The 23,553-nt window shown below is 40.7% G+C and overlaps 2 protein-coding genes and 1 pseudogene across 7 annotated transcripts in view; 1 reads left to right on the forward strand and 2 right to left on the reverse strand.

Moving 5' to 3' along the window:
* IPO11 (importin 11) overlaps window positions 1-23,553 on the reverse strand; it is a 165,747-nt gene that overhangs the window by 43,107 nt on the left and 99,087 nt on the right. For all 5 annotated transcript variants that reach the window (XM_084801016.1, XM_084801019.1, XM_084801015.1 and 2 more), the window contains 3 exons: window positions 20,624-20,719; window positions 19,830-19,943; window positions 11,997-12,118 (listed from right to left, as the gene is read on the reverse strand). In XM_084801016.1, the coding sequence (XP_084657142.1) occupies window positions 11,997-12,118; window positions 19,830-19,943; window positions 20,624-20,719 (332 nt within the window). The remainder of the gene's footprint in view (window positions 1-11,996; window positions 12,119-19,829; window positions 19,944-20,623; window positions 20,720-23,553) is intronic.
* Window positions 3,212-6,001, reverse strand: LRRC70 (leucine rich repeat containing 70). The gene is made up of 2 exons (XM_084801020.1): window positions 5,529-6,001; window positions 3,212-4,181 (listed from the first exon to the last, which is right to left on the reverse strand). The coding sequence occupies exon 2, from the start codon at window positions 3,909-3,911 to the stop codon at window positions 3,336-3,338; it is 576 nt and encodes a 191-aa protein (XP_084657146.1). The 5' UTR covers window positions 3,912-4,181; window positions 5,529-6,001; the 3' UTR covers window positions 3,212-3,335.
* LOC311608485 (large ribosomal subunit protein eL33-like) lies at window positions 7,440-10,021 on the forward strand (annotated as a pseudogene). Its single transcript has one exon. The product of its transcript is annotated as a large ribosomal subunit protein eL33-like (transcript).

Here is a 23,553-nt window from a genome sequence, read left to right on the forward strand (position 1 = left end):
ATGTGTGCACACACAAAAATATTTAAGAAAGTATTTAAACAAACAAAAACAAAAACAAACAAATATAATCACTGCATGAATAGCTGATATATAGATAAGAAATACGCACTTAATTACTTCATACTGGGTATAAACCAGAATATAGAAAAATGAGTGAGTCATAAGTCTATCTGTGAAAATTTATTTTTTAAAAATACAAAGGAATTTTAATTTCAAGAAGAGTGGCTAGTCAAAGTAAAACTGGAAGGAAAGCCATACTAATGACCTAAATTTGTTCTTCCTTCTACTTGTCACTTTAACTTTTCTTAAATACTTGATACAGACACTGATAGTGCCACACAAAGAACATGCTAGGGCTTAAACACAGGGCCTCCAGTCTGCTAGGCAAGCACTCTACCACTGACCTAGGCCCAGCACCAACACTGGCCACTTAAAACACTGGCTTGTACTGTTCAAGCACACTCAATCCCCTATCTGCTGGATCCACATTGATGCGGCCAACCAAGCATGGGTCACAACACTTAGGGGAAAAAGCTACCTGTGCATTGAATATGTACAGACTTTTGTTATTCTAGTTCTAATAGTGGAGTATAACTTACTCGGGATTTATCCCGTTTTAGATGTTTTTAAGTCAGGTTGAAACGATGTGAAGTAAACAGAGGAATGTGCACGGCTCATGCAGTTCCACCACTGTATACATAGGGCTTGAGCATCTGCAGATTTTGTCCAAAGGATCCCAGGAACAATTGCCTGGACCCCAGGGGATAACTGTTGTGTGGCAACTCTACATGTGCACGAGGATTAAATACATCAAGGCGTGCAAACCTGAAACCAGCAAATTAAAAGCCATTTGACCATATAAACCAACTCCATACAATTTTCATTTATTCCTTTTTTCACTAAATGCACATGAATAAAACTAGTTTTAAATGGTTAATATTTCCTAGAGGAATATAAAAATGAGATATGTACAGATTATGTGGCCTAATGAATAGTGATTTTTTTCCCTTGCTTTTGAAAACTCGGTAATGTACAAAATCAATCTTTCCTGTGTTTGTTCACTTGATTTTAAAATACTAGTTTAAAATTATTTCTTTTATATCATAATGAACTCAAACAAGAGATGCTTAGAAAAATAAATGTTCCTAGAAAGCCAACAAAGCCTTTCATTCACAAAGACAAAAACAAGCTGAGTGTTCTGATACCTCTTTGGTTAAGGTGAACGTGTCTCGGGCACCCGTCTATCCAGTTTCTTTGAATATCTCTTTACTGAGTATTCTACACTGGCCAATCATCTGAGAGCACTATCTTAATTTCTCTCTCTGTTAAGTAGTGACCTTTCAAATTCTCATCCTGTTTTCAGGGAGGAACATGGATGTTTTCAAATGACTTTTCAGTACAATTTTGTAAGTCAAAGTTGAAGCTTTACAAGTTTTCACAGTAGCAGACCAAAGAAAAGAACCAGAACTTCAACCACTTTAAAATTATCTTTAATCTAAACAGGACTTAATCATGCCCATCACAGATCACGATCACGTCTACTTAACACCTGAAACTTCTTGACTATTGCATCTTAAATATTAAGAGCTGGGAAGAGCAGAGGTGATTTAAGAAAGAAAACAGCTATTAAAACCCAAAAGCAACAACCAGAAGGAATATTCTCCACTGTATTTCTTGGCTTACACAACTTAACAAGAGTAAACAAATGACAGAAGTTTGTTGAAAGAATCAAAGGAAGCCAGAAAGCCAGAGCCGACAGTTTTATGCCAGAGGCCCCACAGCAGGAAGCTCTGTGACAGTGCTGATGTTCACACTGAGAACGCTTCCCTTTAGATACTGTCCAGAATGTATGCTGTAAATATTTTGTCCCCTATATACAAACATAATCCTTTCTATATCGTAATTCTCTGCCTGGTCATAAAAAAGTATACGAAGAAATATAGTTCCCCTGAGAAATGCCTGCCAAGGAAAGGCTAAACATTCATAATTCAAAGTTCATTAATTTACTTTTTAAAAATTATTATTTTTGCCAGGCAGCGGTGGCGCACACCTTTAATCCCAGCACTTGGGAGGCAGAAGAAGGCAGATTGTAGCCTGCTCTACAAAGCAAGTCCAGGATAGGCAAGGCTACCCAGAGAAACCTGTCTAAAAAAAACCAAACCAAAACAAACAAGAAAAATATTATTTTTTATGTGTGTAGATGCCTTTGCCTATGTGTGTGCCTGTATATCACTTGTGAGCCTGGTGCCTGTGGAGACCAGAAGAGGGCATCAGGTCACCTAGAAGTGAAGTTACAGGCCTCCAGTATCTCCCACCTGGGCTAACGGTTCTGCTTCTTACCCAGTTAATTTTGTTCCTTCTATAAAGGATGGATTTTTCTACAGCAGGATGAATTCCATAGTATCCCTCCACTGCTTCAATTCCTCAAGAGCTGCCCATGGCCCTTGGGTTAAAGGATGAAATTACATAGCCTCCAACCACTGGCTGCTCTGTGTGGTGCAAATCTCATGCACCTAAGCAACTCTAGGTGACTGCATTTTCACTTCTGGGAAGCAGTGTTCTTTCTTGGTCATTAATCTTTCTAACGTGGCAACCTCTCTGACAGTATTCTTCACTGGGTTAATCTCTGTTTCCTGATAAAAGGTTTTTGTTGTTGTTGCTTAGTCTTAGTTTTTGACACATGGCCTTACTACATAAGCCTGGCTGGCGTGGAACTCAAAGAGATCTGCTTTCTGTCTCTTGAGCACCGTGTGTGTGCGTATGCACGTGTGCTTCTGTGCACAGAATGGTAGTTGTAATGCTTCTTGTTTTTTTTCACAGTTACTCTCCATCACCACAAACACCAAAAGAGTTTCCAAAAGCAGCACTTAGCATACTGTACACTTATCATGTGTCTTATAGATTCAAGTTCTAGCAAGAATAGGACCCACATTTAATTTTTCAACAGTACAATCCTAGTGTCTTGGCAGCAACAAACCATAAAATTAAAAGCTTCAGCTCATAGACTTAAAGTATGTCATATGTCCTGAGAAACTGGGAAAATTACTTAAAACTCTCTCTGTATTTTTCCTTATGTGTAATTTAAATATAGAAAGTACAACCTTACAAGACTTTAGAAATAAGCATGATTTGTAACATATTTAACATATGTTTAGTACCCAGAAAGATGGATACTTATCTTGGTCAGTATCAAAAAAAAAAAAAAGAGAGAGAGAATAAATATAGTTTATTCAAATGACTAATAAACATTTTAGTAATCTTAACATAACTCTCTAAGGATTAAATTTTATGTCCACATGACACTACAGGGTTTTTATAGTCAATATTTAGTTAAATCATAAAGCAGAATGTTCAAAGAGAATGACCTGTGCCTCATTGTCAGGAACCATTTGTTTATCAAGTCCAATCTGTTGCAAGCCAGGACTTTCCAGAGAATTTGGGGAGGTGTTACAAACCGAGGCAGTCACGTTATATCTTGCTGACTGATAAAAGCTGTAATACTCAACTCTATTTTCCATTGCGTTTTCTAGTGCCTTTAGTTTTTGTTTAAACTGAATAACTTTGTAGATCAAAAAAATGATTAAAACACAAGCTAAGATGAAAAAAGCTAGTAAAATATCAAAGGCCTCATTTAACCTCTCATTTTCTTGGGTACAATTTAGAGATGTTTTCCTTGACACGGAAGAGGCATCAATCGGTAGAGCACTGTTTTTTTCGGAGTTCAAGTTAACAGTAGTAAGCTGTATTTGCACAGGTGAAACTGCAGTCGTCGCTAACGCATTACCAGGTGTTTTCTCTTGAGAAAATCTACTGGCGGGTGAGGCACGAATCCACTCCCAGACGGTAATGCTCTCAGTCACAGTGTTTTCCAAATAGTTCCCACTTGTGGTAACTTTATGCCAGGCCATCATTAGTGCAGTGGTCTTGTGGTGAATATGAAGAGTTTACAGCTCAAGCTCTGGATATTTTAGTCGGAGGTAAAGGCAATTTGTAATGCTGGTCCACTTAATATAACACACTGCTCTGCCACACATACATAGGGGATTCTGATAACAGATGTTTACAGCAATGGCTGAAGAGGCTAGCCAGTTGTGAAGACCCAAAAGTTTGAATTCACAAAATTGGGATTTGCCTGAAGTTGAGTCAATGAAGACAATGGCTTAGGGACCTTGGATGTAATTCTGTAAGATTATTAAATGAAAGATTAAGGATCATCAGAGATGCTCCGATATATTCATACATTTCATTATCAATGTTAAGATTATAATTTCTAACTTAAGATAAACTGCTCAACAAGATAAATGTATCAGGCTAAAATTTTCCAAATAATTACCAGTTAAGATCAAATGCTTAAGAGTTAATCCTGCTAAGCCCATCCCTAGTAACATTTATAATCCTTACCTGCTTTAAGAGGGGATACTTGACATTGATAACTCTTTTAAGTGCAAAAGGCTGTCATGTTTCAAGAGGGTAACATAATGACAGTCTCGAGATTTGTAAGAATATTTAATGGTACTTTTGTTATTACTTTCTAGATACAAATAATCAAGAGATACAAGATGTTGAAACTCTGAGACATATATCTTTACATTTTTACTGTCCAATAAATCAAGAATCTCAGATCAACTGTCCTAACAAAGGTAACACTGCTGAGCACATTTATAGATCATTAAACAATCTTCTTGGAATAAAACACCCAATTAGGCTGCAAATATAAATCATGAAGATCTGATAGCCGTTTATATATTTCAGGCTGTAAGCATTTTATAAAACTGCTTAGAGACAAAAAATACAAATGATCTAACTGAGTAAGCCTTTTAGACATTCATACACAATATTAGTTTTCCAAATAGATGGTTGCAAACAAATTAAGTATGATTAATTCACTTTCACTTACATGAGACACTATTCCCAGATACAGAAAAACTGTACTTTTAGGAAAATTCTAAGGAGTGTGAAAGGCCTGTGTTAGTCCGCCTCCCAGGAAGAGTTGGTAAGAATGCAAAATCCTAGTATTCCTTTATACAATAATGATTAAAAAAAAATAGCAAGTAGCAGCGAGGCATGAAAACAGACGAGGTGGAGAAAATGATCACCCACATGTAGCCCACATCACAGCTGACTCCAAAAACAAAACTTTAAATTACCAGAAAGGTCTTAAAATTAAAGTCTCAAAATACCAAAACTTCAGTAATCTATTTAAACTAGGATAAGGCAAAAGTGCGTGTTAACATATACTACAATAAACATCAGGAATAGGATTGCTAACAGCAATGAAACCCACTCTTTAGCAAAGATAATTTAAACTCAACAAACTGGAAAATGTTTGCTAAAACAAACCATTACAACCAACTACAACAAACATTACAAATGATGTGAGGATAATATTTTTTGGATACATGCCCCATAATCTACATAAAGCCTAATATAAAGTAACAATTTATAACAATATAAACACTCTACAAAATCAGGCTGTAATTTTCCACAAATTTCATTTCGGCTACAAGTCTGTATTTAAATAATCTTACCAAGAACAAGGGAATCCTATCGCCACTTGGCTCACTTAGGCAAAGGCTTTTGTTTTATCTCTGAAAAATGCCATTCCTTAACTCAGTTTCTTTCTGGCCACTGCTGACCTCCGGCACTCCACCTTTTTTGGATTTTTAAAGTCACAGCTTGCTCAGGAAACGCCACTCTTCACACTGGTTCCTCTACAGTCAATGTGTAAAACAGGGGTTGCCATGGATACAGGAAACTGAGAGACAGGAAGTAAGTTTATCTGTGCTTCAAAAGTATTGTTGAAAGGAAATCTCAGGAACGTATTTTTTCAGAACGCATTCAATCTTCCTAATATATACACTTAAATAGTTCCTACAATTTGAAAGAGATTTTTAAAGCAAAATGTCTGAAAACTTGAGTTAAAGTCTAAATAAGACGTCTCTAGTTATCAACCACACATTGTCTCTCTGTGTATTAGTGTGTGCAAGCATGCACGCCTGCATGTACGTATGGCATCCAGAAATGACACCAGTGTCCCCTCTATTCCGCTCCAGCATGCTTCTTAAGCCAGGTTCTCACACTGAGCCTGAGCTCACTTGCTGAGCTCCAGAGACAGGATTTGCACCATCACACTTGTATTTTTAAGGTGGATGTTGGGGTCTGAACTCAAGGCCTTGTGCTTACAAGGCAAGTAGATTACTACAGAGATGCTCCTGGCTCAACAACACCACAATTACTAAGTGAAAAAGCACACTGAAGTAAATAAATGTGTCTCAAACAAGATGATTTTTAAGGTGTTTTTTTTATTTTTTTGTTTCTGTTTTTTTGAGACAGGTCTCACTATATTACCTTGGCCAGCCTGGAACCATCTATACATAGAGGCCTTGAACTCACAGAGACTTGCCTGCTTTTGCCTCCTGAATCTGGGATTAAAGGCATGTGCCCGTCTTAATGTTCTTCTTATAGGTTTCTGGACCCTCTGGATCCTTCTATTTCCCCATTCTCCCATACTTCTCTCACCCAATAGGATGTCCTCACATCTATCCCACTTTCCTAGTAAGTGAAGACTTCCATGGGACGTGCCCCTTGGGCTAGTGTCCAATTATGAGTGAGTATATACCATGTGAGTCTTTCTGCTTCTGGGTTAACTCACTCATTATGATCCTTTCGAGTTCCATCCATTTGTCCATAAATTTCGGGAATTCCTTATTTTTAATAGCTGAGTAGTATTCCATAGTGTAAATGTACCACAGTTTCTTTATCCATTCTTCTACTGAGGGACACTTAGGCTGTTTCCAGGTTCTGGCTATTATGAATAAGGCCGCTATGAACATGGTTGAACATATGTCCTTGTTGTGTGGTGGAGCATCTTCTGGGTATATTCCAAGGAGTGGAATAGCTAGGTCTTGAGGAAGCCCTATTCCCAGTTTTCTGAGATAGCGCCAGATAGATTTCGAAAGTGGTTGTACAAGTTTGTATTCCCACCAGCAATGAAGGAGTGTTCCTCTTTCTCCACATCCTCGTCAGCATGTGGTGTCACTTGAAATTTTGATTTTAGCCATTCTGATGAGTATAAGATAGAATCTCAGAATTGTTTTGATTTGCATTTCCCTGATGACTAAAGATGTTGAGCATTATGATGGGCAGATCTGGGCCCAGGGGTTCTGCTCAAACTATGGCACCAACCAAGGACAATACGTTCAGTAAACATTGAACCCCTACCCAGATCTAGTCAATGGACAGGACACTCTCCACAGTTGAGTGGAGAGCAGGGACTGACATTCACATGAACTCTGGTGCCCCATAATTGACCACGTCCCCTGGATAGGGAGGCCCGGTGGCATTCAGCGGAAGGATAACAGGCTACCAACAAGAGACTTGATATCCTATGATCATATAGAGGGGGGGGAGGAGGTCGCCCTCAGTCACAGACACAGGGGAGGGGAATAGGGTGAAAGGGGGAGGGAGGGAGGAATAGGAGGAAACAAGGGATGGGATAACAATTGAGATATAATATGAATAAATTAATTTTTAAAAAGTTAAAAAAAAAGCCATGTGCTACCAAACCAAGAATTTTTAAATGTACTAGAATATTTACTTTCAAATAATTACTGAAGATTTATTCACTTAAAAACAGTACATAAAAATCAACCAATAATTTAGAATAATGAATTAAGTACTAATACATTATCTGGAGATTTTTTTATTTAAATTTTTAAAAATATTTTTGTGTACAAAATACTGGTTACTATCAACTAGTACCTGAAGAAATTAAGTCATATGCCCTGGGTTGGAGGATAATATAAAGCTCCTTACCAAATATAAGTTTATCCTTTTTTCTTTTTAAAAAAGATTTATTTCTTTTATTTATTGCATATGAGTATTTTATCTACAGACGAGGGCATCAGATCTCATTATAGATGGCTGTGAGCTACTATGTGGTTGCTGGGAATTGAACTCACAACCTCTGGAAGAGCAGGCGACACTCTTTAACCACTGAGCCATCTCCCCAGCCCTGTAAGTTTAATCTTTGCATAAAAGGCATAAAAGGCTAGGGAGAAAGACCCAGGAGATGGCTAAGTAGGTAAAGTACTTAGCATGCAAGCATGAACACCTGAGTTCAGGTCATAGCATCCATATATAAAGAGCTGAGTGTGCCTCCGACTCTTACAACCCCAGTGCGAGAAAGGCAGAGTGAAGAGGTCCCTGAGCCTTACTGGCCAGCCACCTACCTGAATCCACAGTGATCTGTAGGGCTAGTGAGGGACCTATCCTGAACAAAATAAAGTGCAGAGAGACTGAGGAAGACACCAAAGGTGAACTTTGGCTTTATACACAGGTGCACATGCACCTCACTCATGAATGTGTGCATCCACCCACACATGCATGCACACGCACACACACATGCACAGGTAAGAGTGAAAGAGGTTCCTGAATTACTTTTCAGTCTACATAAATGTCTGAATTAGAAATCTGAATCGGATGTTAGGGTTTTGATTTGTTTTGTTTTGTTTTTTAATTTAAGTAAAGATTTGCAGGCTAATCAGCCTGCAGGTAAAAGTGCTTAGCATGCAAGCCTGGTGACCTGAGTTGGATCCCAGAATCATGTAAAAAAAAGCTAGGTAGACACAGAGGCATGCAGCTGTAATCTCAGCAGTTCTATTGTGAGATAGGAGATGGAAACAAGAGAATCATCTAGAAACTTTCAAGCCAGCTAGCCTGGAGTATATAGCATGGCAGAAAAAGAGAGAGAGACCCTGTCTCAACAAGGTGAAAGGAGAGAGCCCAGTCTCAGCAGTTGTCTGTGACTGCAATACATTCGCTATATAGCACACACCAGTCCCCACACACAAGTAAGCATATTTATAGATTTGAATAAAATTGTTTAGCCATTGACTCCTGAGTTTCATCAATAATTTTTGGTATCTTCAGTAATATACAAAGGGGGGCACTATACACACTATTATTTTCAATTAAATCATACAAGTCAAATAGGAGCAAGTTAAAGGACGAGTCTATTAAATGCAGAACAAAGGGAAGAAACACAATGCTAAGATCAGAAAGGCACGAGTGTCCCTCCCCTCCACCGCCTTTCCCCTTCACTACGTGCTGCCTTTAACTACAAAGTTCGGGGTTAGGAGCGGCGCTTGGTACGTCTACGGAATTCTCTTTCAGTAACTATAAAAAACCTTTATGAAATTACATAAAAGTATAGTATTCTACCAAAAGAAACGTGTTATTAATTTTTAATTTTTTTCCAAATAGCAACAAGCCCTTTGTAACATTCCTTACAAATACAACTGCTAAATGAAAACTTGAGACAAAATGACCACACAAGTTGGAGTTGAGCAAAGTTTCTGCTTCCAAACTTCAAGGGCAGATTTCTGGGGCCTGCTAAATGCAGATATGTCTGGACGGCCGTGGTGCAAGGCCAGTTTTGCTGACTATAAGCGAGGTCTCTGGAACCAAAGAGAGCACACAGCTCTTCTTAAAATTGAAGGTGTTTATGCCTAGGATGAAACTGAATTCTACTTAGGCAAGAGATGTGCTTATGTGTATAAAGCAAAAACCAATACAGTGACTCTTGGAGGCAAACCAGACAAAACTAGAGTGATCTGGGGAAAAGTAACTCAGGCCCATGGAAACATCAGCATGATTTGAGCCAAATTCCAAAGCAACCTTCCTGTAAAGACCACTGAAATTGTGTGATGCTGTACCCTTCCCGGGTTTGAACTAAGTAAATAAACAAAAGTGGATTTGTGGGAGAAAAAAATGACCACAGAAAGAAAACAGCTCTGTATCTGCACAAACTGATTTAACTTCAGCTAGAACAGAGAAACCAATAGACTAGGGGGGATGGCACAGCAGGTAAAGGCCTCCACCGCCAAGGCTGACACCCAGTGCACAGGGCCTGCATCACAGCAGGTAAAGGCCTCCACCGCCAAGGCTGACACCCAGTGCACAGGGCCTGCATCACAGCAGGTAAAGGCCTCCACCGCCAAGGCTGACACCCAGTGCACAGGGCCTGCATCACAGCAGGTAAAGGCCTCCACCGCCAAGGCTGACACCCAGGGCACAGGGCCTGCATCACAGCAGGTAAAGGCCTCCACCGCCAAGGCTGACACCCAGTGCACAGGACCTGCATCACAGCAGGTAAAGGCCTCCACCGCCAAGGCTGACACCCAGTGCACAGGGCCTGCATCACAGCAGGTAAAGGCCTCCACCGCCAAGGCTGACACCCAGGGCACAGGACCTGCATCACAGCAGGTAAAGGCCTCCACCGCCAAGGCTGACACCCAGTGCACAGGGCCTGCATCACAGCAGGTAAAGGCCTCCACCGCCAAGGCTGACACCCAGGGCACAGGACCTGCATCACAGCAGGTAAAGGCCTCCACCGCCAAGGCTGACACCCAGGGCACAGGACCTGCATCACAGCAGGTAAAGGCCTCCACCGCCAAGGCTGACACCCAGTGCACAGGGCCTGCATCACAGCAGGTAAAGGCCTCCACCGCCAAGGCTGACACCCAGTGCACAGGGCCTGCATCACAGCAGGTAAAGGCCTCCACCGCCAAGGCTGACACCCAGGGCACAGGGCCTGCATCACAGCAGGTAAAGGCCTCCACCGCCAAGGCTGACACCCAGTGCACAGGACCTGCATCACAGCAGGTAAAGGCCTCCACCGCCAAGGCTGACACCCAGTGCACAGGGCCTGCATCACAGCAGGTAAAGGCCTCCACCGCCAAGGCTGACACCCAGGGCACAGGACCTGCATCACAGCAGGTAAAGGCCTCCACCGCCAAGGCTGACACCCAGTGCACAGGGCCTGCATCACAGCAGGTAAAGGCCTCCACCGCCAAGGCTGACACCCAGGGCACAGGACCTGCATCACAGCAGGTAAAGGCCTCCACCGCCAAGGCTGACACCCAGGGCACAGGACCTGCATCACAGCAGGTAAAGGCCTCCACCGCCAAGGCTGACACCCAGGGCACAGGGCCTGCATCACAGCAGGTAAAGGCCTCCACCGCCAAGGCTGACACTCAGTGCACAGGACCTGCATCACAGCAGGTAAAGGCCTCCACCGCCAAGGCTGACAATCAAAGTAAACATAGTGAATCTGATGCCCAGAAAATTTCTATCACAAAGCATTTTCTCCAAAAAAGCAAGACACTAAACGAACACATTTTGCTGCTTTGCTAATCCCTGTTTAAATCAACTACGTCCTACTAGGGAATACTTGAAGCTAAAACAAATGAAATTCAAAATTCTTACAGCACTTGGTCATCACCAAAAATAAGTCTACATGAAGCTCTTGAAAACACACACACTAAATGTCTCTGAAGTTGGAAAATGGATCACCAATTTAGAGCGCAGACACCAAAGGATTACTATCATTTGTTTCTACAAGTAATGATTCTTTTAAAATTCCTTGAAAGTATAAAGATCTAATATATTGAAGTCATCTTCCTCACACAGACTCAAGTCTACAACGCTTTTATGTCTTTAAAATTTCAAACTAAAAAGGTGGGGGATTCTTGTAGAGTGGCTACAGCAAGCATGATGGGGGGTAAAAGTTACATTCCCACAGCATGGGTGGTAACCCGAGAACTCAGCATGGTCCCCTGAGCTCAGGAAGCTCCTTGGCCACTCAAAGACATGCGAATCATCATGTTATTACTTGTTCATCTTTTCCCCTTAAGGCATTCTTGCTGCAGTCCAGGCTGCCTCAGCCTCCAGAGCACTGGAGTCACAGGGGGATGACAGCATGTCCAGCTAGGCTGCATTAAAAGAACACTGGCTGTTCGTCCAGAGGACCTGGATTCCCAGCACCCACACAGGGGCTCACAGCCACCTGCAACTCCAGTTCCAGACGATCCAACACCCTCTTCTGGCCTCCACGAATTGCACACACATGGTAACCAGACAAAGATGCAAGCAAAAGACTCATATACATATGAATATAAAAAAAAGAAGAAGAAACCAATGTTTCATTTCCTTACCTATTTTCAGAAGGCAGAAGAGAAAGTAAAGCCAAAGCTGAAAGTTTCTTTCTTTCAGGCTGTGTGATGTTGTCCAATCGATCAACCCACATTTCAATCACATTTCCTAAAAGCTGGCCCATCTGGAAGAAAGAAGACATCTCATAATATTTGAAAATTTATTTGTATGTAAGTGCTGTTGACAGCTAAAACCTAAAACATGAAAGTTCAATTACACAAACACAAAACTGATGGAAATTGGAACAAGCTTTGGTTTTGAGAGAAATTTAAGAAAAACCAAAAAATTGACTCCAATTAATTATGAGAGACAAAGACATGTATTTGAAACCAGTATGTAGCCCATGAGTGTTTGTAAGTAACATCATTTAATAAATAAATCAACTGTACTACCTGTAAACTCTTCCTCTGTAGCCTGGCAAAGCTGCCCTGCAAGGGGGAAGTGATCAAAGTTGGGGGGCCAGAGTCCATGTCAGAAGTAATTCCTACTCCCCATATTGTGGGACCCACCAGGACACTGTGCTGCCTATCTACTACATCTGAGCAGAGGGTCTAGGTCCACATCATACACTGTCCTTGGCTGGTGCATCAGTCTCTGTATTGCAGTGCAGTTACCCTGTATTATATGGCTAATATCCACTTAGGAGTGAGTATATAACATGCATATCTTTCTGAGTCTGGGTTACCTCACTCAGAATGATCTTTGCTAGCATCAAAGAACCTCTTTATGGAGATGGCTTCAAATGGGTCAAACTAGCCACTGGACAAAATGTTCTCCTTTCTAGAACTGACAGAATTCTGCCTAAATATGGGCAAGCTTGGATGCAGGCAGAGTTGACAGCCAAACTCTGCCAAGACTGGGTTAGCAAGTCTTCAATAGTTCCTGCCTCACAACTATGTCTGTCAGATATATTGGGCCAGAAGGCGGAAGATGATGCTCCAACTTTATAGAGAATTTGGGTGACTGTTCAGGCAGCAAACTGTCTCTGTAATTTTCTCACTTGGGAAGCTGCTAACCTGCACTCTCTGTATACTCAGGTAATTAATTGTATTCCTTCTCAAGTCTATGATGGAGTTGAAGAGCAGATAGTTTAGTTTTATAATTATGCTTAGTTGTTTAGGGGTTAAGATGTTTTTAGGTCTAAATAGATGTTTTATGTTGATAGTGATATGATAGATATTGATTTACAATCAGAATTTTAGGTGCACAAACACAGATGCTTTCTTCAAGGCTGCCAAACACGAACAGCCAAAACACTATGAATATAACATTTATATAATTCCTGATTGTTTCGTGGTTCTTCTTGCTGTAGGTAGTTTACTGTACATATGTAATAATATAAATGTATATTAAAATCAATCAATCAATCAAGACCACTCTTCCTAGCACACTGAAAAAGTACATATATTTGTATTTAGATGATAGTTTTTTCAATTTAATGATTACTATTCAGTGTTCTGTAATTTGCCAGTCTGATTTGCTATCCCTCCTCTCAGAGGACCAGACTGACTGCAACCCCAACCTGCAGAATCTCAAAAGAAAGGGAGTAAATTCTTTCCTATTACAGCCATAAAAACTAATGAAGGTAAAGGTGAACTCAGCCCCCACAGGGCAGATCTGGAGAGATGACCAGTTCTCTGCACTGACTCAGCAAGGGAAAGGAGCTCAATGGTGTGTCGTCCCAACACAAGGTTTAAAATTCACAGTGAATAGCCTTTTGGTAGGTAACCCTCTCTTCCTCACTCTAGTAAGGACCAAAACAACTGATCATGTGTATTAAATGATGTATTTATCAGGTTTATTTATAAAGACTTTTCTACTTCTATCACCATTAAAGAATTATGTAATGCCAAACCTCTGACTTAAAAAATAGAGCGTGTGTGTGTGTGTGTGTGTGTGTGTGTGTGTGTGTGTGTGTGTGTGTGTGTGGATAAAAACCTCAGACTCTTATTCCTTTCTACTTTAGGACTGTTACATTTTTCCTACTTAGCCATCACATTATTTCTAGTCAACAGGCAAGCAGTTACTAGTTGGAATCTATTTATATTTGAGTTCCCTACAGAATGTATTGCACCTGAGATGGTACAATGAACTCAAAAAGTATTTATAATTATCAAAACAGCAACATCCACAAGGTGTTTCAAGAACTACAGAGCTCAACAAAGTTCCAAGTGTGAACACTGCAATCCTTTTTCTTTAATTAATTAATTAATTAATTTTACATCCCAAGTGTAGCCCTCTCCATCCTCTCTCCCTCCCACCCTTCCCACCTCTCCCCTATCCCTACCCACCCACCCCAGCTTATCAAGTCACATGAGCACTGAGCACATCCTCTTCACCTGTGGTCTGGGGAGGCAGCACTGTTAAAGGAGAGTAATCAAAAAGCAGGCAACTGAGTTCATGTCAGAGACTGCCCCTGCTCCCCTTACTAGGGGACCCACATGAAGCTTTAGCTGCCCATCAGCTACATCTGTGTAGGGGGCCTAGGTCCAGTCCATGCATGGTCCTTGGTTGGTGCCTCAGTCTCCGCAAGTCCCTATGGTGCTGGTTAGTTGGCTCGGTTGGTCTTCTTGTGGAGCTCCTGTCACCTCCAGGTCCTTCTCCCCCATTTCCCCACAAGACTCCCTATGCTTTGCCAAATGTTTGGCTGTGAGTCTCAGCATCTGTTTGGATCTGCTGCTGAGTATAGCCTCTCAGAGGACAGCTATGCTAGGATCCTGTCTGCGAACACAGCAGAGTATTGCTATTAGTGTCAGGGGTTGGCTCTCTCCCATGGGGTCAGTCTTAGGTTTGGTCAGGCATTGGTTGGACATTGCCTCAATCTCTGTTTTCTCTTTATCCCTACACATCTTGTAGGCAGGGTAAATTTTGGGTCCAAGTTTTTGGTGGGTGGGTGGGTTGGTGTTCCCCTCCCTCCACTAGGAGTCCTGTCTAGTTAGAGGGCGTCCTCTTCAGTCTTCATGACCCCTGCTACAAGGAGTCTCAGCTACCGTCGCCTCCAGATCCTCCCAGAAGCCTGCCCTAGGTCTCCAGCCTGTCACAGAGAAGCCTCTGCCCATGGTTTCTCTTCTCTGAGCAGGCCCTCTGTCCTCCTGCCCTCTGTCCTCTCCCCAGGTCTATCTCCACCTCATCTCTCTGCGCTCCCTCTCCTACCACGATCCCTCTCTTCAACCACTTCTGCTGTCTTTCTATTTCTCCTCCTGAGTGAGATTTAATCATCCTACCTCGGCTCTGCAATCATAATAAAAACTGCGTGATACTGGTATAGAAATAGACCGGTTGATCAATGAAATCAAATCGAACACCCAGAAATAAACCCACATACCTATGGATGTCACATATGCACACTTGATTTTTCACAAAGTAGTCAAAAACCATACAATGGAGAAAACATCTTCAACAAATGGTGCTGGTCTAACTGGATGTCTATATGTAGAAAAATGCAATCTTCTTAATTTTTTAAAAAGATTTTTAAAATTTACTATTGTGCATACAGTGCTCTGCCCCGCATATACACCTGCCTGCCAGAAGAGGGCGTCAGATCACATTATAGATGGTTGTGAGCCACCATGTGGTTGCTGGGAATTGAACTCAGGACCTAAAGAAGAGCAGTCAGTGCTCTTAACCTCTGAGTCATCTCTCCAGCCTCCTCTTCTTAATTCTTATCCTTAAAGTATAACCCCAAAGTTGGGATGGAACAGAAAATAAAGGTACATATGTCTAACACAATATCATGATTTAAAAAGTAGAGTCTTGCCCAAGAGACAAACACACTTTTATTTGCCAGTAATTGTGCCATTTGAAAATGAAATAAAAACAACTTTAGATTTCTATGGATTTTTAGCTTAAGTGAAAATAAGTGTGCTGTGTCAGGTTTTGTGCACGTGTGCAGGAATTGGCAAAAGCTAGAAAAGGGCACTGGATTTCCCGGAACCGGAGCTCCAGGCAGCTGTGAGGCACCAGTATGGGTGCTGAAAACTGGACTCAGTGCCTTAGCAAGAGCAGTCCTCACCACTGAGCCATCTCTCGGGCCCTGGACATTATTTTTAATAATTACTAAGGTATATTAGGGCATAAACAATATGACATTGTTTAAACATAATTAATTTATAACTATAAGAGGTGATATGCCTTTAGGCTTAGAGGTATTGTTAAATTATTACTATGACATTAGGTTAAGTCAGTCTAGTTTAAACCAGCACGTTGCTCCCCAAAATTACTGAACACACAAGCAAAACCAAATGCTTAGGACATGGAAGCAGATTCCCAGAAAATAAAGTTTTAAAGTTAGAATAAAAGTGATAAAGAATCAAAGAAAAATGAGAGGTTGAAGTGTTATAAAGAAAAAAGTCTCAGTTGCTCAATTTTACTAATGAAAACTGAGGAGCGAGATGCTGTGTTGAAAGCCTGCTGGCTCAGAGGGCAGAGAAAATACCTAGCTGACCTCCCTACTCAGCTGACGGAACACCCAGAAGGAAAAAGCCCTTCCCACTCAACTCATATCCCAGGAGGAAACAAAACAAAACCCAAAAGCCAAAAGGCCAAAAGTTCCCCCTCTCCACACATCTTAAATAAGCTTCTCTCAATGTCCCTACGCTCTGTTTAATCCTTGTCAGCTGATTTCTTGCTCCGCCTCTTAATCTAGGGTTAACTTACTTAATCCTGTGTACAGAAAGCTCTAGGATTTAAAAGTGTATGCCAGGGCTGAGCCACTCCACAACTAGAAACAGGTTTTTACAGTTCACAATCTTGGGTTCACAATGGGATCAAATATCCTGCAACACTGGGGTGCTCTGGGTAAAGGTAACAACTATATGTAAGGATGTGAGGGAAAATGCTTTCCAGAAAGTGCAAAATAAACACTGAACGGCTGGGATCATGGAGTCCTAATGAGTGCAAGATGTGATTGAAAGAGTAATGTCATAACAGCCTCTCATGGCGTCCAGGTACCGCTGAACCCAGGAGGAAGGAAGCTGAGTCAGAGCGGGTGGGCTCTGCAGGATTTGAGGCTGAGAGAAGACGGCCTTCTCCACGGATTTGAATGGTACAGCTCTTTTAGCTCGGAGGGTGATAACAGTCCTTCTCCAAAAGGGGCAAGAAAAGAAAAAGCGGACCAGTTCAGGTGGCCAACGAGGCAGGTGGCGTGGGCAGGAGGAGCTCAGTGGCAGGCGCCTGCAGGAGCTTGGGCTCCAATGCTAGGCCGGGCATCGGTGAAAATCAAGTCAGTGTTGGAAGAAAGCCCTCTCCAAAGCAGCTCCCCAAGAGTTTCAGCTCAGTGAAACAGCCACCCCAGCAGCTCTTCAGAAATAGCTTGTGCCAGTGTACTTCAAGTGGACAGGGATTGGTCAGTGGGAAGGGTATAGTAGGTGAATGCATGACTGGTTGTGGCTCTTGTGCCAGGAATGCTCTATTTGCACCCAGCTGCCCAACTACATGACGACCTTGAGAACTGGGGAGTTGGGCCCCCAGTCTACTGGCCACGGGCATGCAGGCACGGAAGCAGGGAGGGAGCAGTCCAATGACGACTGGTCTCAGGGTGAGAATTTTGGACTAAGGTTTGAGATTTGGGGGGTTTGGACACATCAAGTTCTTACTCTAGCACCATGCCTGCTTTCCACAGTCACCCAGCCTACGCGCCACACAGAATAAAGGACTAGATTATTATAAACAAACACCCATTATGAATTAAAACCCAATCCTAACTCCAAAAGAAATATTCTGAAGAGGTTTAATACCATACAATCTGGGGTCACAGAAAAACACAGGGGGTGAGAGAAGGAGCTAGATACCCGGATTGCCTAAACACGGGTATCCCAAATTATGCCCTTTACGTTTCTACTGTGGACTCCCTACAAAAGAAAACAACAACACACACACACACAAAGCTAAACGCAAACAATAAAATACACGCTGGAGAACATGCCATCCTGCTGATCCAGAGGCCGTGAGTTTGATTCCCAGCACCCACTCTGGGCAGCTCGAAACTACTGCCTGTTACTCCAGTTCTAGGGAGATCCGACGCCTGTGTCCTCCGTGGTCACCTACATTTAAATGCACATACCCACACAGAGACACATGCACACAAAATTAATAATAATAAAAAAATTTAAAGCCCAGAGGAGGCTACAGATAATAATAATACTTAAAAATAATACTTTAAAATCTCTTAAGGTAAAGAAAAAAAAATTAGCTGTCAAAGTCACCAATGATGAAGTAGGATAGCTTACATGGTGCTTTAATTACATGAGCAGTAAAGCTCGGTTATTTTAAGTGTTCAATAAGAACTGAAATTTTAATGTTTAATATTTTAAAACTTGAAAAAGCTCAGAATTATCAATGGTGTAATTACAATTAAGTCGCTTAATACTTTACTGAAATACGTTTGAATTTAACCAGATCCAATGTTGACATAGAACTGCAGATCATTTTATTTTTCTAGTTAAAAACTGTTTTGTTAATGTAGTTGATAGCTTCTCTGTATCTTCATACAATGCTACATTATTCAAGTATATGAGTACCTTTCCCCTTATAAGAGACTATGAACTTTCTAGTCAAGCATGCCCAGTGGCTAGAGAAGAGCGTCTGCTGTGGAAAAGAGTGAGCTCAGAGGAATGTAGCACTGGGACATCAGATGCAGAGACAGAGCTGCTAGGGTCTGCATTCCAACTCTCCCATATACTAGCAGTGTGGACTGTCACCAACTCTCTAATATTTCTCACACGAGCTAGGAATACAAATGCCACTAAGTTCTTATGAAATTTAAAATACTACCTGATAAAACACAAAAAATTTATGCTGTGAAATATATTCCTAGGATCACTCAAAAATTTTGGTGAATTAAAATAAATGAACTTTTAAATAGCTCCCATCCCAGTTAAAGATACTAGACAAGGGGGTGGAGAGATGGCTCGGAGATTAAGAGCACTGGCTGCTCTTGCAGAGGTCGTGAGTTCAATTCCCAGCACCACATGGTGGCTCACAACTGTCTGTAATAGAATCTGATACCCTCTTCTGGTGTGCATGAAGACAGTATCCTCATATACATAAATTAAATAGTTTTTAAAGGATACTAAACTAATGGAAACATTTCTCTTAGCAATTCATTGAAACAAAGGCTGAGATCTCAAATATGTGGTTTAATTCTCCATGGCAAAATTTCCAAGTGTTTACCCTGGGTCTCCTGAAATAGGTTTGTTTCCACTATACATCAAAATATTTCATCAACTATCTCCCTCCAATCTAAATACATAAATCAAATATACTCTGCCTCTCATATCTCATAAACCTCAGCAGATTAATGACTAGGAACACCAAATTCTTACAGAATATTACATACAGTACTCAGTCACGAGTAACTAAGGCACTGAAGAGTCTCTTCCCATAACTGAGTAGTTTCTCTCGAACGCAGTATGTTTAAATACTCTTAGGCTGCTTCAAAGGTCACCTTCCATTATAATGAGACAGACATTTCCTCAATCCATGGTTCTAAGTTAAATTCATTAAGAACAAAACAAGACAATTTATGAATACACGCAAAGTATTCCTGTTTGAGATTGAGTCAGTAAAGAACAAATCAAAATTCTATTTTGTAGCTAAGTAAAAATTAAGTGACCTATTTCAGATGAGAACAGACTGCAAGACTTCGACCTGCTATTTACAGGACCACTGTTCTTCCTTCTATCTCAAGCAACAGGTAAAACCCAAACTGTTAAAAGACTTATAATGTAATAATTTCAATGCTTCAAAGAACTTATGTAAATATCACCATTTCATCAGCCATTTCCAATATCTATGTGGTCACAGACATCCTTAAGGTAAAGCATGCAGACTCTTACCTCCTGATTAAACTCATGTCCCATCTCATTAAGAAGTGAAGAAAAAAAGCTGGCATTTTGTAGTAAGACTCGACCCATAACAGCAAGATAGATGGACATCACTACTGGATACCTCTGCACAATTAAAACACAGGGCATATAAAATTGTGGTAAGATACAAGTATAAATGATTTTTTTTAATCAATGATTCAATATAAACAGGATAAAAATAACATTCTCCTTAAGGGATATAAAACAACACTTTCCTTTGTGTTGCTCTGTGTAGTGTCATCTATCAGTATTGCTTGAATTCTTACAAAATTTCTCTGGCCTCTATGTGTGTGTTTACATGTATTACTTATTAATATCTATATCACTACTGCTTATTACTTAGGAGCTGCAATTAGGGACTGGAGAGATGATTTCACTGGGTAAAGCATCTGCTGCTTGTTCACAAGCCAGTCTGGCCAACTAGCCCGCTCCCAAGTTGAGAGAGAGAGTGAGTATCCCTACCTGACAAAATAAAGTGCCAAGTAATTAGGAACAGGCACAACACAAACTCTGGCTTCCAAGTGCACCAATTCCCATCCTATACACAGACACGAAAAAAAACTATACTTTTTATATGAAGAAACAAGTGGCAAATTATGCAAGTATCCTCAAATTTTACCCAACTAAATATGATACAAATGATAAAGCTTCCTTTTCACAATTATCAATGAGAAAAAGGTAACAGTTTTTCCAACACAAAAGTAGAATACTTAAAATAGGACTTGGGGTCCAGTGTTATCCACAGAAGCTTAAGAGAATCTTACCTCGCCTTCAATAACACCTCTGAAAACATAGGGCAGAATTGGTTGAAACATCTGTGGGCCTAATACTGGATTCACTTTAAGGGCATTTTCCACAACCTAAAACGCAGAAAGACACATGGCAATATTCAACAGTGCAACTCATTGTTTCACACAGAACAGCCTAGTAAACAAGGCAATCTATTAAGCAACAGAGGAAACTCAAAAGCATATGCATATTCATGAGACTGTTGAGGATATTTGATCTCATCGTGAGCCCTAATATTGTAAACTGGAAAAGCCTGATTCTAATTGTGGTGTAGCTCTGTGTTTGATCCTAGAGCTTTCTGTAAACAAATACTTGGAGTGTGGCTCAGCCCTAGCAGGCACCTTTAATCTAAGAATTTTCTGTTTATTGTAAACAAATATTTGTTGTGTGGCTCCACAATAGCACACACAATTAATCCAAGAGCTTTCTGTAACCATGATTAAATAAAGTTAACCCTAGGTCAAGAGGTGGAGCAAGAAACCAGCTGACAGGGAATAAACAGAAAGGAGGGACATTGCGCTGAAGGGCATTTAAGACATCTGGAGAAGGAGAAGGGACCTCCCTCTGGGACTTTGGCTGAGTAGTAAAGTCAGCTGGGTGTTTGCTTTGCCTCTCTGAGCTAACAGGTTTTCACCCCAGCATCTGGCCCATGAGTCTTTATTGGTAAAACTGAAAGGTTTAGGATATTCTTTCTTTAAAACTTTCTTTAAAGTTTCTTTAAAACTTTAAAAAAAAAAAAGGTGCCAGATATGCAATATTCTGGCACTAGACAAACTTTCACAAAATAATGTATTAAAAACTGTAATCTGGTATAAAGTATATAATATTTAGGTACAGTTATACACTTTGAAGTCACATTTAATCATACTATGATAATACAGATACATGCATCCTCAAAATGCCCCACAAACTGAAGCAGTAAAGGGCATTTCAAACACTCTTCTGTGGTGATTCTGAATTTTATGTTTTGTTTTGTTTGGTTTGGTTTCATTTTCTCTAGCTTTTTGAGACATGGTCTTGCTATGTAGGCCAGACTGCCCTCAAATTATTGATCCTTCCTCTGCCTCTTACGTATTAAAATTACAGATGTGTCTCATCACACCCAACAAAAGCACTGATTTTATTAGTGGAATTAAATAACAAAATAACATTGTTAAGAATCCACATTTAAGTTTATCAATAAATTATGAGTAGAAAGAATGTTGCATATATATATTTCACCTTTGTGACTCATCAGACTAGAAAGAAGCTGAACCCTAAGGGGCTGAGAAACACCAGAGTCACATCATACATCACTTCTCCATTTTTGCTCCCTTGAAAGCCCTGGAAAAGCAGAACCATACACCTTTAGAAAGGAAAGGGGGGAAGGTAAAGATTGAGATGAAAGACAATAAAGACTCAAAATGAAGACAAGAAGGCTGGAGAAGAGTCCACTGAAAACCCAATTTGCCAGATACACCTAAGTCCTAATAGCTGGAGCATTGGTCTTCACCCCAAAAGGCCAGTGAGTGCTCTATAGAGAATATAATGGAGATTGAGTCTAGAACTAAAGGGACTTGTCAGTGACGCAAATAACAACAACAACAACAAAAGCACAGGCCGATGACTGTTAAATGCAGAAGACAGAAAGCTGGAAAGGCCACAACTTAGAAGGAGGAGATGGGAGGACGGAGTCAGTGTGGCTCTGGAAGACAGATTTTCAAGGACATTAAAGTAATAGACTAGCTGTTCTGTCTGAACATATTAAACTGAAGCATCTGTTACAGTTTATTGTCTAAAACACAAAAACAGAAGAAAAGGATCTTACTAATCTCCAAGGATACAAAAGGTTAGGTTTTTATAGGAAACAATAATCACAGCTAATTATTCATCTCACTATGAGCAGGAAAACAAAAATCATAAACATTAAATACTGATCTAGCATGAAAAAAATGTAAAAAGCTAGATGGAGGTGAAAAGGAGTCCTGGATATTTTCTAGCATTAATAACTCATCAGAGAATAGTCCAAAGGTATTGATAACAGACATGATAATCAGCTACAAGAAACACAAGTGGTTATTGCTAAATAAGAAGAAATGCCTGGCAAGAGAGTGGCTTCTTTTTAAGCCTTGTCTATCTAAGTGACCAAATTATATCCTTTAACATTCATATTAAAGTTAACTCAAAGAAGCCACATGAATCACTCTACCTTTGTTTTGAAGAACAGAGTAAGAAATGTTACAGCCTTTCATATGAATAAACTAGTATCAGAAGAAATAAAAATTCCTGTGTGTGTTTAATGATTATGACTCTTCCATATAAATCATTCACATACATTAAGTATAATCTAACACTACCATTTATACAGTTTTTATAGGTAAACTAGTCAATGTTGACAAAGAATCAATAAAATACTTCAGGGCTGTCTTTGAAATTAAGAAGGTTACAAACCACAGGCAGAGATACAGCTGTACTGTATAGAGGGCTAGGCGTGTTGGTGCACAGGCAGAGATACAGCTGTACTGTGCAGAGGGCTAGGCGTGTTGGTGCACAGGCAGAGATACAGCTGTACTGTGCAGAGGGCTAGGCGTGTTGGTGCACAGGCAGAGATACAGCTGTACTGTGCAGAGGGCTAGGCATGTTGGTGCACAGGCAGAGATACAGCTGTACTGTGCAGAGGGCTAGGCGTGTTGGTGCACAGGCAGAGATACAGCTGTACTGTGCAGAGGGCTAGGCGTGTTGGTGCACACCTGTAGTTCCAGGACTGGAGATGCAGAGACAGGCCGATCTCGGTCAGTTCAAGGACACCCTGCTCTACATAGCCAGTCCCAGTCCAGCTAGAGCCACAGAGTGAGACCCTGCTGCAAAAACAAAACAACAAATATTATGTAGAAAAATGCCATTATCTGACTTTGGGGCAGGGGGT

Source organism: Acomys minous, assembly GCF_964271855.1.
Source record: "Acomys minous genome assembly, chromosome: 11".
Classification (NCBI taxonomy): domain Eukaryota; kingdom Metazoa; phylum Chordata; class Mammalia; order Rodentia; family Muridae; genus Acomys; species Acomys minous.

Coding starts and splice junctions, on each gene's coding strand:
- LRRC70 (XM_084801020.1), bottom strand. CDS start 3,911: ATGATGGCCTGGCATAAAGTTACCACAAGTGGGAACTATTTGGAAAAC.